This window comes from Euprymna scolopes, chromosome 28 (assembly GCF_053919585.1).
Source record: "Euprymna scolopes isolate OS-2025 chromosome 28, ASM5391958v1, whole genome shotgun sequence".
In the NCBI taxonomy this organism is placed as follows: domain Eukaryota; kingdom Metazoa; phylum Mollusca; class Cephalopoda; order Sepiida; family Sepiolidae; genus Euprymna; species Euprymna scolopes.
This window is the reverse complement of record NC_136509.1, coordinates 27,508,798-27,529,103: the sequence shown is the minus strand read 5'-3', so window position 1 is coordinate 27,529,103 and position 20,306 is coordinate 27,508,798. Positions and strand designations below refer to the sequence as shown.

At 36.2% G+C, this 20,306-nt stretch overlaps 1 protein-coding gene across 21 annotated transcripts in view; it reads right to left on the bottom strand.

The window, feature by feature from the left end:
• LOC145249540 (uncharacterized) overlaps window positions 1–20,306 on the bottom strand; it is a 917,547-nt gene that overhangs the window by 660,383 nt on the left and 236,858 nt on the right. For all 21 annotated transcript variants that reach the window (XM_080111167.1, XM_080111174.1, XM_080111165.1 and 18 more), the window contains one exon: window positions 16,318–16,462. In XM_080111167.1, coding sequence (XP_079967293.1) covers window positions 16,318–16,462 — 145 coding nt within the window. The remainder of the gene's footprint in view (window positions 1–16,317; window positions 16,463–20,306) is intronic.

Genomic DNA, 20,306 nt, shown 5'->3' with positions numbered 1-20,306 from the left:
GGCGATGGAGACATCAACTAAGACATGTTTTTTTAAACCTATTTTTCTCCTTTGCGTTATGGTTTGAGCCTGCCTGCTAACTACCACTTCTTTTTTGTTTTTTTTAACACCTCTGCCTACTGTTGTTTTGTTCCCCCCCCCGCTACTACCACTTTTTTGGGGGGGTTCTCTACTGCACCACCTACACACATCCAGGAACCTCCCGCTACTGTTGTTTTCATCTCCCTCCCCGAGGTTCCTTATTACACCACCTAAACACCCAATCAATGCCGAGCACCCTCACTAGTCTTAAATAATTCACAACTGTATTGTAGTATTGCCCATAGTGATGTTAACCTCCAGATGAGTTGCACTTAGAACTGAATTTTACCTCATACTTTTTCCTTTATGCCACGGGTCCTTGCAGACAATTCTATTTTGAATTTTCAAGGTCTTAAACCTATTCCCATGTTCGACAGAAAGATTCGCAAATTTGACACGCTATACCTAAAGAAAGTCAAAAGTCACAAACCTTGTGATAATAACACTCAGTAGTTTAAATAATCCAAATTATCAATCCTTATTTCCAAAATTCAGAAAAAAAACAAAAAAAAACAAAACAAAAAACATATCAAATTTCATAGTCAGAATCAAATATCGATTTCTCAGATGCAATGCTACTTAGGTCTAATTTCAAGAATTCAACTGACTTTTATTTATACATTAGATATATAAATACCACCAAGAATGATACTGCTCCCCCCACCCCCAAATGACAGGTTTAATAGAAATTGGATACGATTGGCCAATTTGCACTGTTAAAAATAAAATTTTGTTCCGCTATAAAAAAAAATCTTCAGTTCAAAAATTTATAGCTGTTTTCCTTGCAATGTATCATGGATGAAATAACAGTTAATACTGAGACAATTTTTATGTGTTCTCATCAAAGATTACAAACAAATAATAGTAATGTAAAAAGAAAATTATTAGTTGGAACTGAACCTCTCAATCTGAACGACCTTCCCTCAACATGAAGGTCATTGCAATCTGTCCTTCGTGCTTAAAGAATTGCAGTTTTTAGATCCATTCAAGACAGACTTTGTTCAAGTAGAATGGAAAACCATAAATCTGGCAGGATGGCTCTCGCTTGCCATAATGCTAAAATAAAACCATCGTGTTCTTGCAAGGTATCAGTTAACAAAATGGCGCAGCAATTCCATCGGCAAATGCGGACAATAAAGGCAAAAATCATCATCACCATGACAATGAGTACAATGAGTCTGAGGAAATGGAGATAAAAATGAAAAGGAAAAGAAACAGACCAATTCTGTTTTTTTATTAATATGAATTCTTTTACGATAGAAATAAAAGAAAAAGAAAGAAAAGCCTGGAATGAACCTTGCAAAAAAGAACCTAAAATAAAATGAATATTAAAAGGAAAACAATAAAGATGAAAAATGGGAGGATTATGGCAATGGATAAGTGAATGAATAAAAGAAGACAGAAAAAGAGGATGATCAGAGAGAGAGCATGGGATGGCCAAGTAAATGGGGTAAAAGTCTGATACATGGATAGAGAAAACAAAAAAGACCCGGAAACAAACACAGGATGAAGAATCAGCTTCATATGATGAACATAGGAATCACATGTAAAGATAAGCGCATGCGTGTATTGTCGTGGAAAAATTAGCGTATGGGTCAAGTGTAGTGGAAAAATTAGCGTATGGGTCAAGTGTAGTGGAAAAATTAGCGTATGGGTCAAGTGTAGTGGAAAAATTAGCGTATGGGTCAAGTGTAGTGGAAAAATTAGCGTATGGGTCAAGTGTAGTGGAAAAATTAGCGTATGGGTCAAGTGTAGTGGAAAAATTAGCGTATGGGTCAAGTGTAGTGGAAAAATAAGCGCATGCGTCAAGTGTAGTGGAAAAATAAGCGCATGCGTCAAGTGTAGTGGATAAATAAGCGCATGCGTCAAGTGTAGTGGAAAAATTAGCGTATGGGTCAAGTGTAGTGGAAAAATTAGCGTATGGGTCAAGTGTAGTGGAAAAATAAGCGCATGGGTCAAGTGTAGTGGAAAAATTAGCGAATGAGTCAAGTCTAGTGGGAAAATTAGCGTATGGGTCAAGTGTAGTGGCAAAATTAGCGTATGGGTCAAGTGTAGTGGAAAAATTAGCGTATGGGTCAAGTGTAGTGGAAAAATTAGCGTATGGGTCAAGTGTAGTGGAAAAATTAGCGTATGGGTCAAGTGTAGTGGAAAAATTAGCGCATGCGTCAAGTGTAGTGGAAAAATTAGCGTATGGGTCAAGTGTAGTGGAAAAATTAGCGTATGGGTCAAGTGTAGTGGAAAAATTAGCGTATGGGTCAAGTGTAGTGGAAAAATTAGTGAATGGGTCAAGTGTAGTGGAAAAATCAGCGTATGGGTCAAGTGTAGTGGAAAAATTAGCGTATGGGTCAAGTGTAGTGAAAAAATTAGCGAATGGGTCAAGTGTAGTGGAAAAATTAGCATATGGGTCAAGTGTAGTGGAAAAATTAGCGTATGGGTCAAGTGTAGTGGAAAAATTAGCGTATGGGTCAAGTGTAGTGGAAAAATTAGCGTATGGGTCAAGTGTAGTGGAAAAATTAGCGTATGGGTCAAGTGTAGTGGAAAAATTAGTGAATGGGTCAAGTGTAGTGGAAAAATCAGCGTATGGGTCAAGTGTAGTGGAAAAATTAGCGTATGGGTCAAGTGTAGTGGAAAAATAAGCACATGCGTCAAGTGTAGTGGAAAAATAAGCGCATGCGTCAAGTGTAGTGGAAAAATAAGCGCATGCGTCAAGTGTAGTGGAAAAATAAGCGTATGCGTCAAGTGTAGTGGAAAAATTAGCGTATGGGTCAAGTGTAGTGGAAAAATAAGCGCATGGGTCAAGTGTAGTGGAAACATTAGCGAATGAGTCAAGTCTAGTGGAAAAATTAGCGTATGGGTCAAGTGTAGTGGAAAAATTAGCGTATGGGTCAAGTGTAGTGGAAAAATTAGCGTATGGGTCAAGTGTAGTGGAAAAATTAGCGTATGGGTCAAGTGTAGTGGAAAAATTAGCGTATGGGTCAAGTGTAGTGGAAAAATTAGCGTATGGGTCAAGTGTAGTGGAAAAATTAGCGTATGGGTCAAGTGTAGTGGAAAAATTAGCGTATGGGTCAAGTGTAGTGGAAAAATTAGCGCATGCGTCAAGTGTAGTGGAAAAATTAGCGTATGGGTCAAGTGTAGTGGAAAAATTAGCGTATGGGTCAAGTGTAGTGGAAAAATTAGCGTATGGGTCAAGTGTAGTGGAAAAATTAGCGTATGGGTCAAGTGTAGTGGAAAAATTAGCGTATGGGTCAAGTGTAGTGGAAAAATTAGCGTATGGGTCAAGTGTAGTGGAAAAATTAGCGTATGGGTCAAGTGTAGTGGAAAAATTAGCGTATGGGTCAAGTGTAGTGGAAAAATTAGCGTATGGGTCAAGTGTAGTGGAAAAATTAGCGAATTAGTCAAGTCTAGTGGAAAAATTAGCGTATGGGTCAAGTGTAGTGGAAAAATAAGCGCATGCGTCAAGTGTAGTGGAAAAATTAGCGTATGGGTCAAGTGTAGTGGAAAAATTAGCGTATGGGTCAAGTGTAGTGGAAAAATTAGCGTATGGGTCAAGTGTAGTGGAAAAATTAGCGTATGGGTCAAGTGTAGTGGAAAAATTAGCGTATGGGTCAAGTGTAGTGGAAAAATTAGCGTATGGGTCAAGTGTAGTGGAAAAATTAGCGAATGGGTCAAGTGTAGTGGAAAAATTAGCGTATGGGTCAAGTGTAGTGGAAAAATTAGCGTATGGGTCAAGTGTAGTGGAAAATTAGCGTATGGGTCAAGTGTAGTGGAAAAATTAGCGTATGGGTCAAGTGTAGTGGAAAAACTAGCGTATGGGTCAAGTGTAGTGGAAAAATTAGTGTATGGATCAAGTGTAGTGGAAAAATAAGCGCATGCGTCAAGTGTAGTGGAAAAATAAGCGCATGCGTCAAGTGTAGTGGAAAAATTAGCGTATGGGTCAAGTGTAGTGGAAAAATAAGCGCATGGGTCAAGTGTAGTGGAAAAATTAGCGAATGGGTCAAGTGTAGTGGAGAAATAAGCGAATGGGTCAAGTGTAGTGGAAAAATAAGCGAATGGGTCAAGTGTAGTGGAAAAATAAGCGCATGCGTCAAGTGTAGTGGAAAAATAAGCGCATGCGTCAAGTGTAGTGGAAAAATAAGTGCATGCATCAAGTGTAGTGGAAAAATTAGCGTATGGGTCAAGTGTAGTGGAAAAATAAGCGAATGGGTCAAGTGTAGTGGAAAAATAAGCACATGCGTCAAGTGTAGTGGAAAAATAAGCGCATGCGTCAAGTGTAGTGGAAAAATAAGCGTATGCGTCAAGTGTAGTGGAAAAATTAGCGTATGGGTCAAGTGTAGTGGAAAAATAAGCGCATGCGTCAAGTGTAGTGGAAACATTAGCGAATGAGTCAAGTCTAGTGGAAAAATTAGCGTATGGGTCAAGTGTAGTGGAAAAATTAGCATATGGGTCAAGTGTAGTGGAAAAATTTGCGTATGGGTCAAGTGTAGTGGAAAAATTAGCGTATGGGTCAAGTGTAGTGGAAAAATTAGCGTATGGGTCAAAAGTAGTGGAAAAATTAGCGTATGGGTCAAGTGTAGTGGAAAAATTAGCGTATGGGTCAAGTGTAGTGGAAAAATTAGCGTATGGGTCAAGTGTTGTGGAAAAATTAGCGTATGGGTCAAGTGTAGTGGAAAAATTAGCGTATGGGTCAAGTGTAGTGGAAAAATTAGCGTATGCGTCAAGTGTAGTGGAAAAATTAGCGTATGCGTCAAGTGTAGTGGAAAAATAAGCGTATGCGTCAAGTGTAGTGGAAAAATAAGCGTATGGGTCAAGTGTAGTGGAAAAATTAGCGTATGGGTCAAGTGTAGTGGAAAAATAAGCGCATGCGTCAAGTGTAGTGGAAAAATTAGCGTATGGGTCAAGTGTAGTGGAAAAATTAGCGTATGGGTCAAGTGTAGTGGAAAAATTAGCGTATGGGTCAAGTGTAGTGGAAAAATTAGCGTATGGGTCAAGTGTAGTGGAAAAATAAGTGCATGCGTCAAGTGTAGTGGAAAAATAAGCGCATGCGTCAAGTGTAGTGGAAAAATAAGCGTATGCGTCAAGTGTAGTGGAAAAATTAGCGTATGGGTCAAGTGTAGTGGAAAAATAAGCGCATGGGTCAAGTGTAGTGGAAACATTAGCGAATGAGTCAAGTCTAGTGGAAAAATTAGCGTATGGGTCAAGTGTAGTGGAAAAATTAGCGTATGGGTCAAGTGTAGTGGAAAAATTAGCGTATGGGTCAAGTGTAGTGGAAAAATTAGCGTATGGGTCAAGTGTAGTGGAAAAATTAGCGTATGGGTCAAGTGTAGTGGAAAAATTAGCGTATGGGTCAAGTGTAGTGGAAAAATTAGCGTATGGGTCAAGTGTAGTGGAAAAATTAGCGCATGCGTCAAGTGTAGTGGAAAAATTAGCGTATGGGTCAAGTGTAGTGGAAAAATTAGCGTATGGGTCAAGTGTAGTGGAAAAATTAGCGTATGGGTCAAGTGTAGTGGAAAAATTAGCGTATGGGTCAAGTGTAGTGGAAAAATTAGCGTATGGGTCAAGTGTAGTGGAAAAATTAGCGTATGGGTCAAGTGTAGTGGAAAAATTAGCGTATGGGTCAAGTGTAGTGGAAAAATTAGCGTATGCGTCAAGTGTAGTGGAAAAATAAGCGTATGCGTCAAGTGTAGTGGAAAAATAAGCGTATGGGTCAAGTGTAGTGGAAAAATTAGCGTATGGGCCAAGTGTAGTGGAAAAATAAGCGCATGCGTCAAGTGTAGTGGAAAAATTAGCGTATGGGTCAAGTGTAGTGGAAAAATTAGCGTATGGGTCAAGTGTAGTGGAAAAATTAGCGTATGGGTCAAGTGTAGTGGAAAAATAAGTGCATGCGTCAAGTGTAGTGGAAAAATAAGCGCATGCGTCAAGTGTAGTGGAAAAATTAGCGTATGGGTCAAGTGTAGTGGAAAAATAAGCGCATGCGTCAAGTGTAGTGGAAAAATTAGCGTATGGGTCAAGTGTAGTGGAAAAATTAGCGTATGGGTCAAGTGTAGTGAAAAAATTAGCGTATGGGTCAAGTGTAGTGGAAAAATAAGCGTATGGGTCAAGTGTAGTGGAAAAATTAGCGTATGGGTCAAGTGTAGTGGAAAAATAAGCGCATGCGTCAAGTGTAGTGGAAAAATTAGCGTATGGGTCAAGTGTAGTGGGAAAATAAGTGCATGCGTCAAGTGTAGTGGAAAAATAAGCGTATGGGTCAAGTGTAGTGGAAAAATTAGCGTATGGGTCAAGTGTAGTGGAAAAATTAGCGTATGGGTCAAGTGTAGTGGAAAAATAAGCGCATGCATCAAGTGTAGTGGAAAAATTAGCGTATGGGTCAAGTGTAGTGGAAAAATAAGCGCATGCGTCAAGTGTAGTGGAAAAATTAGCGTATGGGTCAAGTGTAGTGGAAAAATAAGCGCATGCGTCAAGGGTAGTGGAAAAATTAGCGTATGGGTCAAGTGTAGTGGAAAAATAAGCGTATGGGTCAAGTGTAGTTGAAAAATTAGCGTATGGGTCAAGTGTAGTGGAAAAATAAGCGCATGGGTCAAGTGTAGTGGAAAAATTAGCGTATGGGTCAAGTGTAGTGGAAAAATAAGCGCATGCGTCAAGTGTAGTGGAAAAATTAGCGCATGCGTCAAGTGTAGTGGAAAAATAAGCGCATGCGTCAAGTGTAGTGGAAAAATTAGCGTATGGGTCAAGTGTAGTGGAAAAATAAGCGCATGCGTCAAGTGTAGTGGAAAAATTAGCGTATGGGTCAAGTGTAGTGGAAAAATAAGCGCATGCGTCAAGTGTAGTGGAAAAATAAGCGCATGCGTCAAGTGTAGTAGAAAAATAAGTGTATGGGTCAAGTGTAGTGGAAAAATTAGCGTATGGGTCAAGTGTAGTGGAAAAATTAGCGTATGGGTCAAGTGTAGTGGAAAAATTAGCGTATGGGTCAAGTGTAGTGGAAAAATTAGCGTATGGGTCAAGTGTAGTAGAAAAATAAGCGAATGGGTCAAGCATAGTGGAAAAATTAGCGTATGGGTCAAGTGTAGTGGAAAAATTAGCGTATGGGTCAAGTGTAGTGGAAAAATTAGCGTATGGGTCAAACGAAAGTGTAAAAATAAGCGTATGGGTCAAACAAAAGTTCAATTGAAACAGCAGGTATTTATTTACAGGGACTTCCAAAATATTGCTTTGTCTCTTGTTCCAAAGTCTTCTGGTACTCCAATGTGCTTAACAATACTGGTTTGTGGAATACGCAGTACTGTATTTGTCCGGCCATGTATAAGATATGTCTTCTCCCCGTCGCTTTCAGGCCAAGTGTGTAACACATCTCTGCCTGTTTTAGTGTTTTGAACACATCTTTAATACTGATACTGAACACATGTCTTTTTTATCTCCAACATCAGACCGCGTAGCCAGATTGGTCATTTGTTGCTGTTAACCTAGCCTCAGCGATTATTACATGCTAAGGATTGTTTATAAAGAGTAGAATCTTTGTTTGGATGGATAATTAATGTGTACAGACATATTAGCAAGTTAAAACGCAAACTGTTCATTTCAACTTGCTGGCATATTTTTACTTCTTTCTGTGCATGCCCAAATTCAATTCATTTCTTCAAATCGTTTAATATTAAATCTTTCTTACCTATCTCTTGATAGCTACATCGACAGGGGACACAGCTGGATTTCAATTCTAACTGATGGTACCCAAGTCATTTTTTTTTTTACTTTTGAAATCAGTACTATGTATTAAGTACAATATCTAATAGAAAATTGGGTCTGTAATAATAAAAACGAAATCTGCATAAATTATAATATACAGGGTGGAATGATAAAATTGTTGCCCTAGAAAAGACATGATTCCATTTCCGTTTGATGAAAACCGGGTTTCTTTTTTTTTTGTTGAAGACCATCTACTAGTTGGCCTGTTATGTACAAATCCCAAAAGTGATAGGAACCTTCTATCATGTTTGAATGTGACACAATGTTAAACGAGTAAGATCGGAGATGCGCCACTGTACAACTCATGCTCTCTACTGATCCAAGTTATGACAACAGAACCATCGCCAACACCCTCAAAATGCAAATCCAGACAGTTCAACGCTTGAGGACACAGCTCAACGAAGTTTCCGGCCACGGTTATGGTTTTTGGTGTGGTTTCAAGTGAGGGCCACATTATGCCACCTCACATATTTGAAGTCGATTTGAAAATCAACACCAAAGTGTACATGGGTGTGTGAAGGGTGTGGTGATCCTCTGATGTAATCTGCTGGCAGAACCTGGGTGTGGTAACAGGACTCGGCACTGGCCCACAAGTCTGAAGAGACCCAGGCTTGGCTTCAGAAGGAGTGCTACGACTTTGTACACTTCTCTCATTGACCCCCTCCTCTTCTTCCTCTTCTGACCTGAACCTGCTGAACTACTTCATTTGGTCATACGTCGAGAACATCACAACATGACCTACTACAATACCAAAGACAGCTTGATCGCTGTCATTCACCAAGCTCCTGCCAGTGCTTGTAGAAAAGGCATGCTCCCAGTTCCGGACCTGTATCAAAGCAGTGATTGAGGTTGAAGGTAGCTATATTGAATAGATGTCAGTTAACTGAATCGATTTTTTTCCAATAAAAGTTTTAAAATAAAGCTGTAGTATTGTTCTAAGGCATTTAAGGCAACAAATTTATCGTTTCACCCTGTAAATGTATTTTATGACCAAGCAACAATGTTGCGAATGCGGTTTATTTCAGATGCATGAATGAAACGGACAAGATCACTTCCATTGAAAAGTTCCATCAAATCCTACAACTAAATGGATATCCCACAAAACCCATACAATACATTAATACACTTAAAAGAAAACAAACACATAAAATAACTAACACATGCTTTCTTAAAATATCACATTTTAATGATAAAGTAACTACAGCCATACGCAAAACCATTCAAAAGAACAACTAGATATACAACTTGCACACACCAGCCCAACGTTAAGACAGCACCTATCTAAAACCGAAACTACATCTATGAACAAAACATGCTCTTTATACAATTGCTCCCATAAAAAACACAGGATTATGCGAACGCATATATTCAGTATAACAAATTCAATGCAAAATTTGTAATGAATCATATCGGAAGTTCTATAAGACCGTTACATATCCGAATTAAAGAACACATTACTACTAAAACATCGTCATTCTTCAAACTTGTGTCTCTAATCTAGATAAAAACATTAACGCGAAAATTTAAGATTAAAAGAATCAATACTGATTGAAAAGTATTAATTAACAGAAAATCTAACATATTTCTAATAAAGACACAAACAAATATTTTCCATATACGGTCTCTGTGATAACTCCTACAGCAAAAAAAAAAAAAATACTCACTTTAATAACTACATAATCTAAACAAATTAACGAATAAAGAAATAGATATATAATTTCTCTTAGATTAACCGTATCTATACAAATTCCCTTAATCATATATCTACATATAAGTAAAAAAAATTTTTTTTTTTAAAGTCACCTCCATTAACCGTTTACATAATTATTGAAGCTTCAGAGCGCATAATATCTTACAAAATCTTTTAAACAACAACGACTAGTTATAACCGTATCAAACAGATTTTTGAATTAAAATCTTACAAAAAAAATAATTTAAACAATGACAGTTTATAAGCACATAATAGAACATGAATTACTTCCCCTGAACAGAAAGCCTATAGACAAGTAAAAATTAATTATCACCCTTGAACATAAATAACTCAATGAATTAATCTTTGACCGTTTGAATTAAAAATACACAAGAGAATTATTTCCCCTGAACGACATTAATTAATCTTTGAGCATTTAGATTTAGATCTAAATAAAACAGCCATTTTGCAGTTTACATCCTAGAGAGAGGATTCATTGCTCCACTGACGATGGGTTATTACCCGAAAAGACCTTTGGAATTAAATACCATCCACAGTTAAAATTCAGGTAGATAAATGAATAAATATATATTAAAATATATATATATAATATATAAATAATAAAAAAAAATATTGACTTATTTATTATTCATATATTTATTTATTTATTTATCTTCACACAACGACTGTACATTCCTGCAATGTTCTAGCCTTCTAAAAATACCATATATATATATATATATATATATATGATGATTGCAACGTCTTGTCAGACGAGTGCCACTCCCTCAGACATTTAAAATCCATGAGCCCAAATGTCTGAGGGAGTATCTATACAAATATGATGTTAAAGAGTCTTAGCCTTGTACGACAGCTAAGTCTCTCTCTCGGTTCAAAATGTTGAGATCCAGCAACAAGCAAGAGCAAGATAGCCAGCAACAAATTAAACTGCAGACCAGCTTAATGCGGGTACTGGTCTTCCGCTTTATGGTTTTTTAAATCAGAGATTTGCTTCTCCTAGAAAGGTTGCCTTCGCCATGGCTTTTATATATATATATACGCCGTATATATATATATATATATATATATATATATATATATATATATATACACACACACACACACTAGAAGGAAGACCTAACGTTGCCTAGGATTGAATGATAATGAACAAATTTTTCACACTCCCCTATTTTTATCATCAGAATTGGTGAAATCACCCATTTTTCCATCAAATTGATTGATTAGCTCTGGTTGGGAATCCATCGTGGTGCACCAGGAGGTGACTTTCTCCACAATACATTGTAGTCTACATTGCATTGTAGAGAATCTACTGTTGATTTTATAAAAGTATTTTTTTTAGAGGTTGGTTGGTTGTTTTTTTTTTTTGTTTTTTTTTTACAGCATATCAACCTTTTTCAGGTTATTTTAATGCCGAATCCAAAGATTTTGAAGAAAAATTTTTTAATAGAATATATTTGTTGTTTTCAAGTCGGTTTCTATTTAACCCATAGTTGGGACCCTAACAGGTACTACCACTCCGGGTCAGAGTGAACCTAGGAGCAATGGCAATTAAAGGGTGGCTCCATACTCCCCAAAGCCCGCAAGCTGGGGTCTCACCACTGGATATAGTTTAAGGTCATATCCAGGACCTTTTTTTTTTTAGATATATATAATGGCTTGAATTAAAGTTTAAGATGCAAAAGTCAAGTATCATGCTTCAATTGTGCTCTAAACAGAAACATTCATTTCAAATGCGCCCCTGTCATATCAGAGAACCTCTTGTTGATTTTATATGCCTCGCTTTACTGCTTGTGTGGTAATAGTGGCTTGAATTTAAGTTTAAAATGAAAAAGTCAAGTATTATGGCACAATTGTGCTCTAAAAAGAAATATTCATTTTGAATACACCCCTATCATATCGAAGAACACACTGTTGATAATATATGTTGAGTCTTTTGGCTTGTGTGATAATGCAACTTCTCAAATGCACTTGTGATGTTAGGCTGTGTAAGGTGTTAACTTTGATCAAAATCGCCTGTCTTTTTCTTTCATCAAACTATTTCGATTATTGATACTTATCAAAGACATGTTGTTAGAAAACCTATCTAAGAACACTGCCAGATACATAACGTACCCTCACGTGAAATTTCATAAAAATTGGCCCAGACGTTTCCGAGTCCATAGAGAACGAACTTATACAAAGTTTCTTTTATATAATAGTGTGTGTGTGTGTGTGTGTGTGTGTATATATATATATATATATATATATACACACACACACACACTCGTGAGCAAAAAAGAAAATGGGCCAAACAAATTTTATATATTTTATTGCACTGAAAACTATATTGAACAAAGAACAATTGAACAAAGAACAATTGAACAAGGAAACTTAAACGAGACTAATAACACAGAACAAGACATTTACTTTAATAAATGCTTTGGATGGAATCACATACCCTTTTGATTTCTTTAAAAGATCAATCCTTTTAGAAATAGCTCTCAACCAAAGTGAAACACTGTGAAAAAGAGATGCTATTCCATTCGCTTTGCACAGCTTTCCACAGTTTGTTATTGTTCGCAAAAGTTCTTCCGGCAAATGCACGAGATATTATGGACAAAATATTCTCGATTAGGTTTAAATCGGGTCTTTCCTCTGGCCAAAATATCACATCAATTGAATTATCAGAAAACCATTTTTTGTTACTTTAGCAGTGTGTGCAGGGGCATTATCATATTGAAAAATAATGTTCTGGGATATTCCTAGCTTCTGGATACTTGGTAACAGTCCTGTTTCTAATATTCGAATGTATTCCTTTGCATTGAGTGGCTTCTCACACCTAACAAGTTTCCTAACTCCTGCTGCAGTAAAAGTTACCGATACCATTATCCCTCCATTCCAGTGTTTAACTGTCATTTTTATGCCACTTGTCAAAAATCTTTCTCCAGTTCTTCGATTGCACCGCTCAGGAGCATCACTAACAAGACAAAATCTTGATTCATCTAACCAGAAAACATTCCTGAACCAGTCTGTATCTTCCTTGCCATAACACGAGAAAAATCTTTTTCTATCATTGATGTTCTTCTTAGATAAAAAACAGCTTCTTTGTACACCTTTTAGAGGAAAATCCCATTTCTTTCATTCGTCTAAATATTGTATATTGTGGCAGACCAGGATATAAAATACCCTAACTCGCTACAAGAAAAAGTAATGAAACGAATTGAATGAAGAAAACAAAGAATAAATAAACATGTCGTTTATTTTCTGTTGAGAAATGAAAGTCTTCGGAGTACACGTGTTCATTCAGCCGTTGATGACTACGCACGTGGAAGGAAAGGGAATGCAATAGAGAAACGCGAAGTGGCAAGCCGTCTGTAGAAAGAAAGGGTTAAGCTCAGTAGAACGTCGCGCACATGTCTGAGTCGATGGGCCAAAGCCAGGGGTGATAGAGTGACGTTAGAGTGTGTGGTCGGTTCGTCGACTCAACAGGTCAAACGCTGGTCCAGATGAAAAAGAGAAGTTAACAGGTTTTGTTGACTTTTATACTGGAGTTAGTGTTCTGGGTGCGCATGTCTGGTTTTTACTTTAAAGGAAGTGACATGACAGCTCGGTTGTGTGTGTGTGCATGAATGTGAGTGTGTGTATGAGGCTGTGTATATGTGTGCGTACGTGCGTGCGTACATGTGGGTGTGTATGTGTGTGGGAAAACATGTTCAAACAATATCTAGAAGAAGAATTTCCAGCCCCTGTTTTGAATTCTTTGCTATGGTCAACATAAGTTTTCTTTTGATCCTTCAAAACAGTTAATATATGCCTGTAGTCGTCCTTCAAAGTGGATGCTCTAGGGCGACCAGATCCAGATTTCTCTTTTACCAAGCATTCAACTTCGAACCTTTGACCAATTTGCTTCACTACAGAAAGAGATGTTTTTACATTTTCTTTTCTTAAAATATCAAAAATCTGCTTGTAAGTCATTTTGGACGGTCTTAATCCTGCAATTCGGTTTTTTATATCCTCGCCAAGATGCGGTCTTACCATTTTTAGGATTAATTTTCCCACTTATTATTAGATGCTATAATAATAATGATTTGCAAAATAGAAATTTTCAGTTAAAATTAACAAAAATTCATGGAAAAATCGATTTCTTCCTTATTTCACTCTTGGTCCATTTCTTTTTTTTTTTTTTGCTCAGGAGTGTATATATATATATATTCATACAAAATAAGAGAAAGAAGTAATGTCTGTAATGATATCATGACAACAGAACAAGCATTCCACCTATTACCCAAAGGAGAAGATAATGTATAGGAGAATGGTATGATAAAAAACTAGCACATACAACACTGCCCTCTTCAAGGGCGTGGTAATACCTAGAATAAGAGTTTAATTACAACAGAAGAGATACTATACTCTTTCCTTCATACTAAATTGAGCATTAATAAAAGTAATGGTATAGTTTCAGCTTCAGACAGATATCAAAGCTCGATTGGTTATAGATTATTTTCATGGATAACACAGAAGTAATGAGTTCAATTATTTTGTTATCTAATTTAGATATGTGCTTAAAGTGTGTATCAACACAATCTAAATTAATTGGAAAGAGTCACTTTTTCTAAACGCTCAGCGCAAAAATTCAGAAATATTAAATAGTGATTGAATCAACACACAGTGAGAGAAAGACAGGCATAATCAAGTGGTAAATGGGTAACGTGTTCAGTTAATAAAAAATTACAGCTAATTAAAAGGATTAAAGCTGGAATGTTCATCTCCTTCTCACAGTGAGATGATTTGACACAAGGGTCAGGAAGTAGGATTTGAAGAGCCAGCACCCTAGAAGAACACTCTGCCTAACAAAAATATGCCTGGTTGTCATTCTCTAGTACGGGTGTGTAGAGGATGAATATGCGTGTCCGTGAATCCAACATCAAAATAAAACACCATAGTACCGTATTACATATATACAAACAACATATTCATTATGAACAATGGAAAAAACATTTATGCTTTTGGTTTACAACCATACTGTAGGTATTTTAGGAAAAAAAAAAAGTTTACAGATAGAATTCATTACTGTATTTTCTCGTCCTTGCAATTTTCTGTCTTAACTTCCAGCACATGTCTGTCACTCTCACCTCTGCCAGCAAAAAAAAAAAAAAAATGACTGCATTTCATTTGCATATGTGGGTGGTGCGATCTCGTGTGATTTCACAAGACCACACCTTATAAAGCCACGGCCACCATCTTTAATCTCTCTCTCTCAGATCCCAAATGAAGGTAAGTTGTACAGTCACACAAAGCACACACACATGGGCGCTTGCTTCTTTGACTATTACATTCAACTCCACACATTCTTTGCTATGATAAACATAAGTGTATATGTGTGTGTGTGTGTGGACACGTGTTCAAGCATAGTTCTGAAATGTTTATTAATGTTGTTACGAGATAATTTAATTGTTCATTGTAGTCAATTCATTTTTATGGTGAAATTAAGTTAGGCTTACGTTGAATATTTGCATGTGTGTACGGGTAAAAAATTGCTCTTTGCGTAAGTGTATTTTTTGGAGCAATGAATATCGTGTGTGTTCATTGTCACGTCGAAGTGAAAAGAGGGAGAGAGAAAAAAAAGAAATGGAAGGAAACGGTCAAAAGGAAGTGACCTAGATGTCATGTCATGTCAGAATGTCAAATCAACAGGGCAACAGTTTGTGCTGCATGCGTGTGGCTTGTTTGCGTCTGTGTTCGCACCATATGCAAATCTGAAATAGCAGTCACAATAGTTGCTATTTGTGTCTCAGACAATTGGTAATAAACTAAACCTTTCTCAAAGGGAGAAGGTAAAGCCTGGAAAAGTGAACCTCTTAGGATTGCACAGAACCAGAAACATACACAAGTCAACATGGAACACGCCATCTCAACAATGGACCATATTCTGTTGGTTTTGATGCTGTTTTTTGTTTTGTTTTTTTACTAGGATTGGATGAATAGTAACCTGCCTCTTACAAACAATCAAGATATTTGTTGCCTGAATAGTTCTAGCTTCTTTATTATTTTTCTTAAACAAAAGTAAATAACCAATTTTTTTTTTTTTTTTTTTTTTTTTTTTTAATTATCAGGAACATTTTTTTTATATAAATCAAAAACAATATTTTTTAAAGAAATTTGAAAAGAATAAAAAAAAAACAAAAAAAAAACTTTAAATATAATTTTTATAATAAATACTATCTGTTCATAATTTATCTGGAGTATATCCTCTGCATATCAGCTAACAAGTTGAAAGAAAATGGTTTGATATTGTGTTAGGTATTAACCTAAAAATATTTTGGACAAAACAAGTGAGAGTTATCACTCTTGAGAAGAGAAGGGCGGCCCTGACAGTTCGAAAAGTAAACAACATGCACCTCCACCACAGACTTCAAATCACCACACATTCAGCAACTTTTACATTACTATTTAATCTGTAAGTTGTTGAATAAATATGTTAAAAAGTGGTTCTTCTACATTAAACCGATAACACATAACATCAAGCATAACACACTGATACCTGCAAGAAGCAGGCAATATCATGCAAAAACAGTTACTGATAGAGCTTATGTATGACTGGCAATATCTTCCCTTCCTAAAAGAAGAGAAAATGAATAAGGGGACCAAACTTAAGCAAACCCCATTCAGATAAAAGGGCAGTGCCCCTGAGTAGAACAAGATTCTAGAATGAGATTGTGTTAATGTTTGTCTCCTGGCTGAAATGAAAAATCCATGACAGATGGTGAACTCCTTAGGAAAACGCTGGTAAGTGTTTAAACATGACTGACCTGGAATATGTCCCTGGAATGTGGCACTGTTGATCCGTTGTGCCCTGGTAATCCGACGTTCTTTTGATCCAGTGTATAAAATGAAAAATTCTGCATCTGATGGTAAATCCAGATTGTCAACAGTGACTGTCAACTCATCTCCACCCTGACAAAAAAAAAAAAAAAATGTTTTTGTTAATATTATAAGAATTATTGATCTCTTCATTATTACAAATAAACCAACGGAAACAATGAAAAAGAATTAAAAATCCTATTTACAAAAGTATTAACACGGCTACCAAACACGGCTACCAAGCACGGCCTGGGGCAAAAGTTTAGCAACTTCTATCTCTCTCTCATTCTTCTTCCTAACCCATCCCATTCCTCTCTGTGAACACATACACATAAATCAGTGTGGGTTGGTTGTTTGTTTTTGTTTTATGGCATATCAACCCTTTTCAGGTTATTTAATGCCAAATCCAATGATTTTGAAGAAAAATTTTTTATAGAATATATTTGTTTTTTTCAAGTCAGTTTCTATTTAACCCATAACTGAGACCCTAACAGGTACTACCACTCCGGGTTAGAGTGGACCCGGGAGCAATACCAATTAAAGGGTGGATCCACACTCCCCAAAGCCTGCAAGTTGGGGCCTCACCATCGGATATAGTTTAAGGTCATATCTCGGACCAGTTGGTGTAGGAGAAATAGTTTTGTGAAAAAAAAAAAAAAAAAAAATAGAGTTACTTCCCTTTAAAATGATAACATTAATAATTGTGTTTATTTCTTGATAGCAAAAATTGATGATAAATAGCCATTTAACATACAAAGAAAGTTTTTAAAAAATTTTAGATATTATTTTCTGGTGTTATTCTGAAATAAAGAAAATATACAAATTTTATAAAGGTTTTTAAGTTCTGAATTTTTTAGATGATTGTTTATATTACTTATATTGATCGGACTATTGTTCTCATTTTGAGTGTTATTCATGGGACACCTCGGTCGGATTGTTCTTCGATCGTCTTCAGGCAAGTTGGTTGTTGTTTGGAAAAGAAAAGAGAAAAGTTACTGGCTCCATAGATATTTTCGTATTCTGTGAGTTAGTCTCTATTTTATGGTTGTAACCATAAAATACTAATTCACAGAATACGGAAATATCTACGGAGCCAGTAACTTTTCTCTTTTCTTTTATAAAGGTTTGTTAAGTATTTTTCAAGTTTTAGTAAAACATACATACAAACGTTTGCCCTTTATATTATGGATAAGTGGATTTATTTCTGCTCACGAATAATACCAAAAATATTCAACACAGTTGTATTATTTAGGCTGCCGTTCTCATCTTGAATGTTATTCTCACACCATTTCAGCTGATGTAACCTACGACTTTCTTCAAGCGCAGAGGTGGGAATATGTACAAAATTTTAAACGGAACTCTTCATTTAATCCAACAGGATAGCTTACTTTTATTCCGCCAGCCATGATTTGGTAAAAGTAATTTGTAACTGTATTCTTAGCATCGTCTATCCTGAGAATTGAACCTTCAACCTCCAGAAGACTGTCTTTTATAAAATAGACTAGCGAGAGGTACCCGGCGTTGCCCGGTTGTTTGGGTGTGTGTGTGGAAACTCCGGGGGGTGGCGGGGTTAAAAAAAAAGTAAGTATGAGGATCGAACCCGAACAGTTGAGGGAAAGTTTTAAATTAAAGTGTGAAAAAAAAAAACGTGCGATGTTAACCATTGCCCCACCGCGAGATGCTAATGGAAACACGTTTGAATTTATTTAATTACTTGGATTTGGCAGGTGCCCGTTTTAATGACTTACTGAGGTCAAGTTTGACTGCAGGATAGTATTTCATTTACTGCAGAATGCTTTTTTTATTTTTATTTTCCCAAGATGTTATAGGAAAAAGACTAACCCACATGCGGCGAGCGATAAATGTTGAATATTTATCTTCCCGAAATCGAGCAAATTAAATAGACAGGCGAGCTTCGTTGTTAACTCTGAGATATTACGATTTATATGTGATATAAAAAGTTTTTAAAAGTGTAAACCGACCAACCGCTTCTCTGAAAAAAGCCTTTTGTAGACATACAGAAAAAGCGAACACACATACATACATACATACATACATACATACATACGTACATTTTCGCTTTTATATTTATAGATTATAACTTAGCACTTTTATCTGTTATACCAGAGGTTCTTAATTTAAATAATACAAATCATTCATCCTCGTTTAAAAATATTCTGAAAAATATTATTACTAAAAAAAAAAAAAAAAAAAAAAAAAAAAAATGGCAGGAATTCCTTTGTAATCATTTTAAAAATAAACTAATTTGGAAAAAGTAATTTGCAGTGAAATTTTTGGAGTCTTAAACATATCACCATTAATTGATAAGTTGTTCTTTTAGATTATTAAAGTATTATTCATATTTTTCTGCAATCAAATTGTCATTATTGAGATGAGAATTATTTATTAAATTATTTATTGCGGACTATTATCCTCATCTTTTCTTAGTTGTTGTTTCATGACGTTTCGGCCAACTATTCCTCTGGCTTTAGGAGATTCAGAGTTCCTATCCTGTCGCGGTTACCACCTGACGAAGGCCAGAAGAATAGTTGTCCGAAACGTTGTGAAACAACAACAACTAAGAAAGATGAGAATAATAGTTCGCATTAAAAAGTAAATTAATAAATAATACTCATCTCAATAATGAATTCCAATTGAATAATATATACTATTCGGTATGGACCCGACCATGGAAGATCAGATAATGAATAAAGATGGATTTATGGGACCAGAAAGTCTAATCTTGATTGCCCTTCGAGCCCATGACGCAGTGGATAGAGACGTTGAATCTCTACGGTTCCAGGTGAGAATTGTCTGAAGATAGTGGTTTCAATCCTACCCGAAGCTGGCTAGAGGCTTACTTGGCCAAAAACGTGGTGAGACGACAACAACTACGGATGGCAGTAATTGCTGAGAATGCAGTTAGGAGATTCGGAGTTCCTATCCCGCCGCGGTTACCACCTGACAAAGGACAGAGGAATAGTTGGCTGAAACGTCGTGAAGCAACAACTAAGAAAGATGAGAATAATAGTTCGCATTAAAAAATGAATTAATGCTCATCCATGTTGACCCGATAATGACTTTCTTTAGTCAACAGTAAAAGAGTCATCTTCCATCATGATAATGCTCATCATCACATAAAAAAGATCTCCTAGGAGAATTTGGTTGGGAAATCTGGTCCTATTCTACATATACTCTGGACATAGCTACTTTTGATTATCACCTATTTCAAAGATTACAAAACCATTTAGATGGCCTTAGGAGGACATCACTATAAGAGATTGAACAGGAGTTAGTTTCATATTTTAAATTGAAATCCAAAAAATTTTACAAGTGAGGCATGGAATCAAGTTATCGTTATAAATACGGATTTTGAAAAACAGTTTTTCATTTTCAAGATCAGCAAAACTTTTACACTAGCATGATGTGTTACAGAAAATTAGAAAAATACATTGGTTCCTTTGGTTTCAAATCCAACACAAAAGAACACCAGTCTATGGTTGTCTATGCTGGACTCTCTTCAGTCTTTGTTTATATCTGTCTCCTCAGAAATAGTCTTCCCATTTCCAGGGAGACAGATATTTCTCCATTATGCAATGATCGAAAAAGTACAGCACTAAAGACCAGATGTGTTGGGTTGGATATTTTAAATAATTAGCATGGACAATAAAAATAGAAAAGTGCACGTGACATGTTTCTTTTAAAACTTCTCTTTTTACGTCTGTCCCCCCTCTCTCTCCAATCAAGGAAAGTTATCTCTCCAACCGCGAGCAAAACGGATACTACACTTTGATCCTAGTATATTTTAGTTAGAATTTCGCACAAAAAGGCTGAAGGAAAAGCACAAAAAAAAAAATTGCTGTAAATTTCCCACACGATAAATTATGTTCTACTCACGACCTTCAAATGAATGAATATTAATAGGAAAAAAAATGTG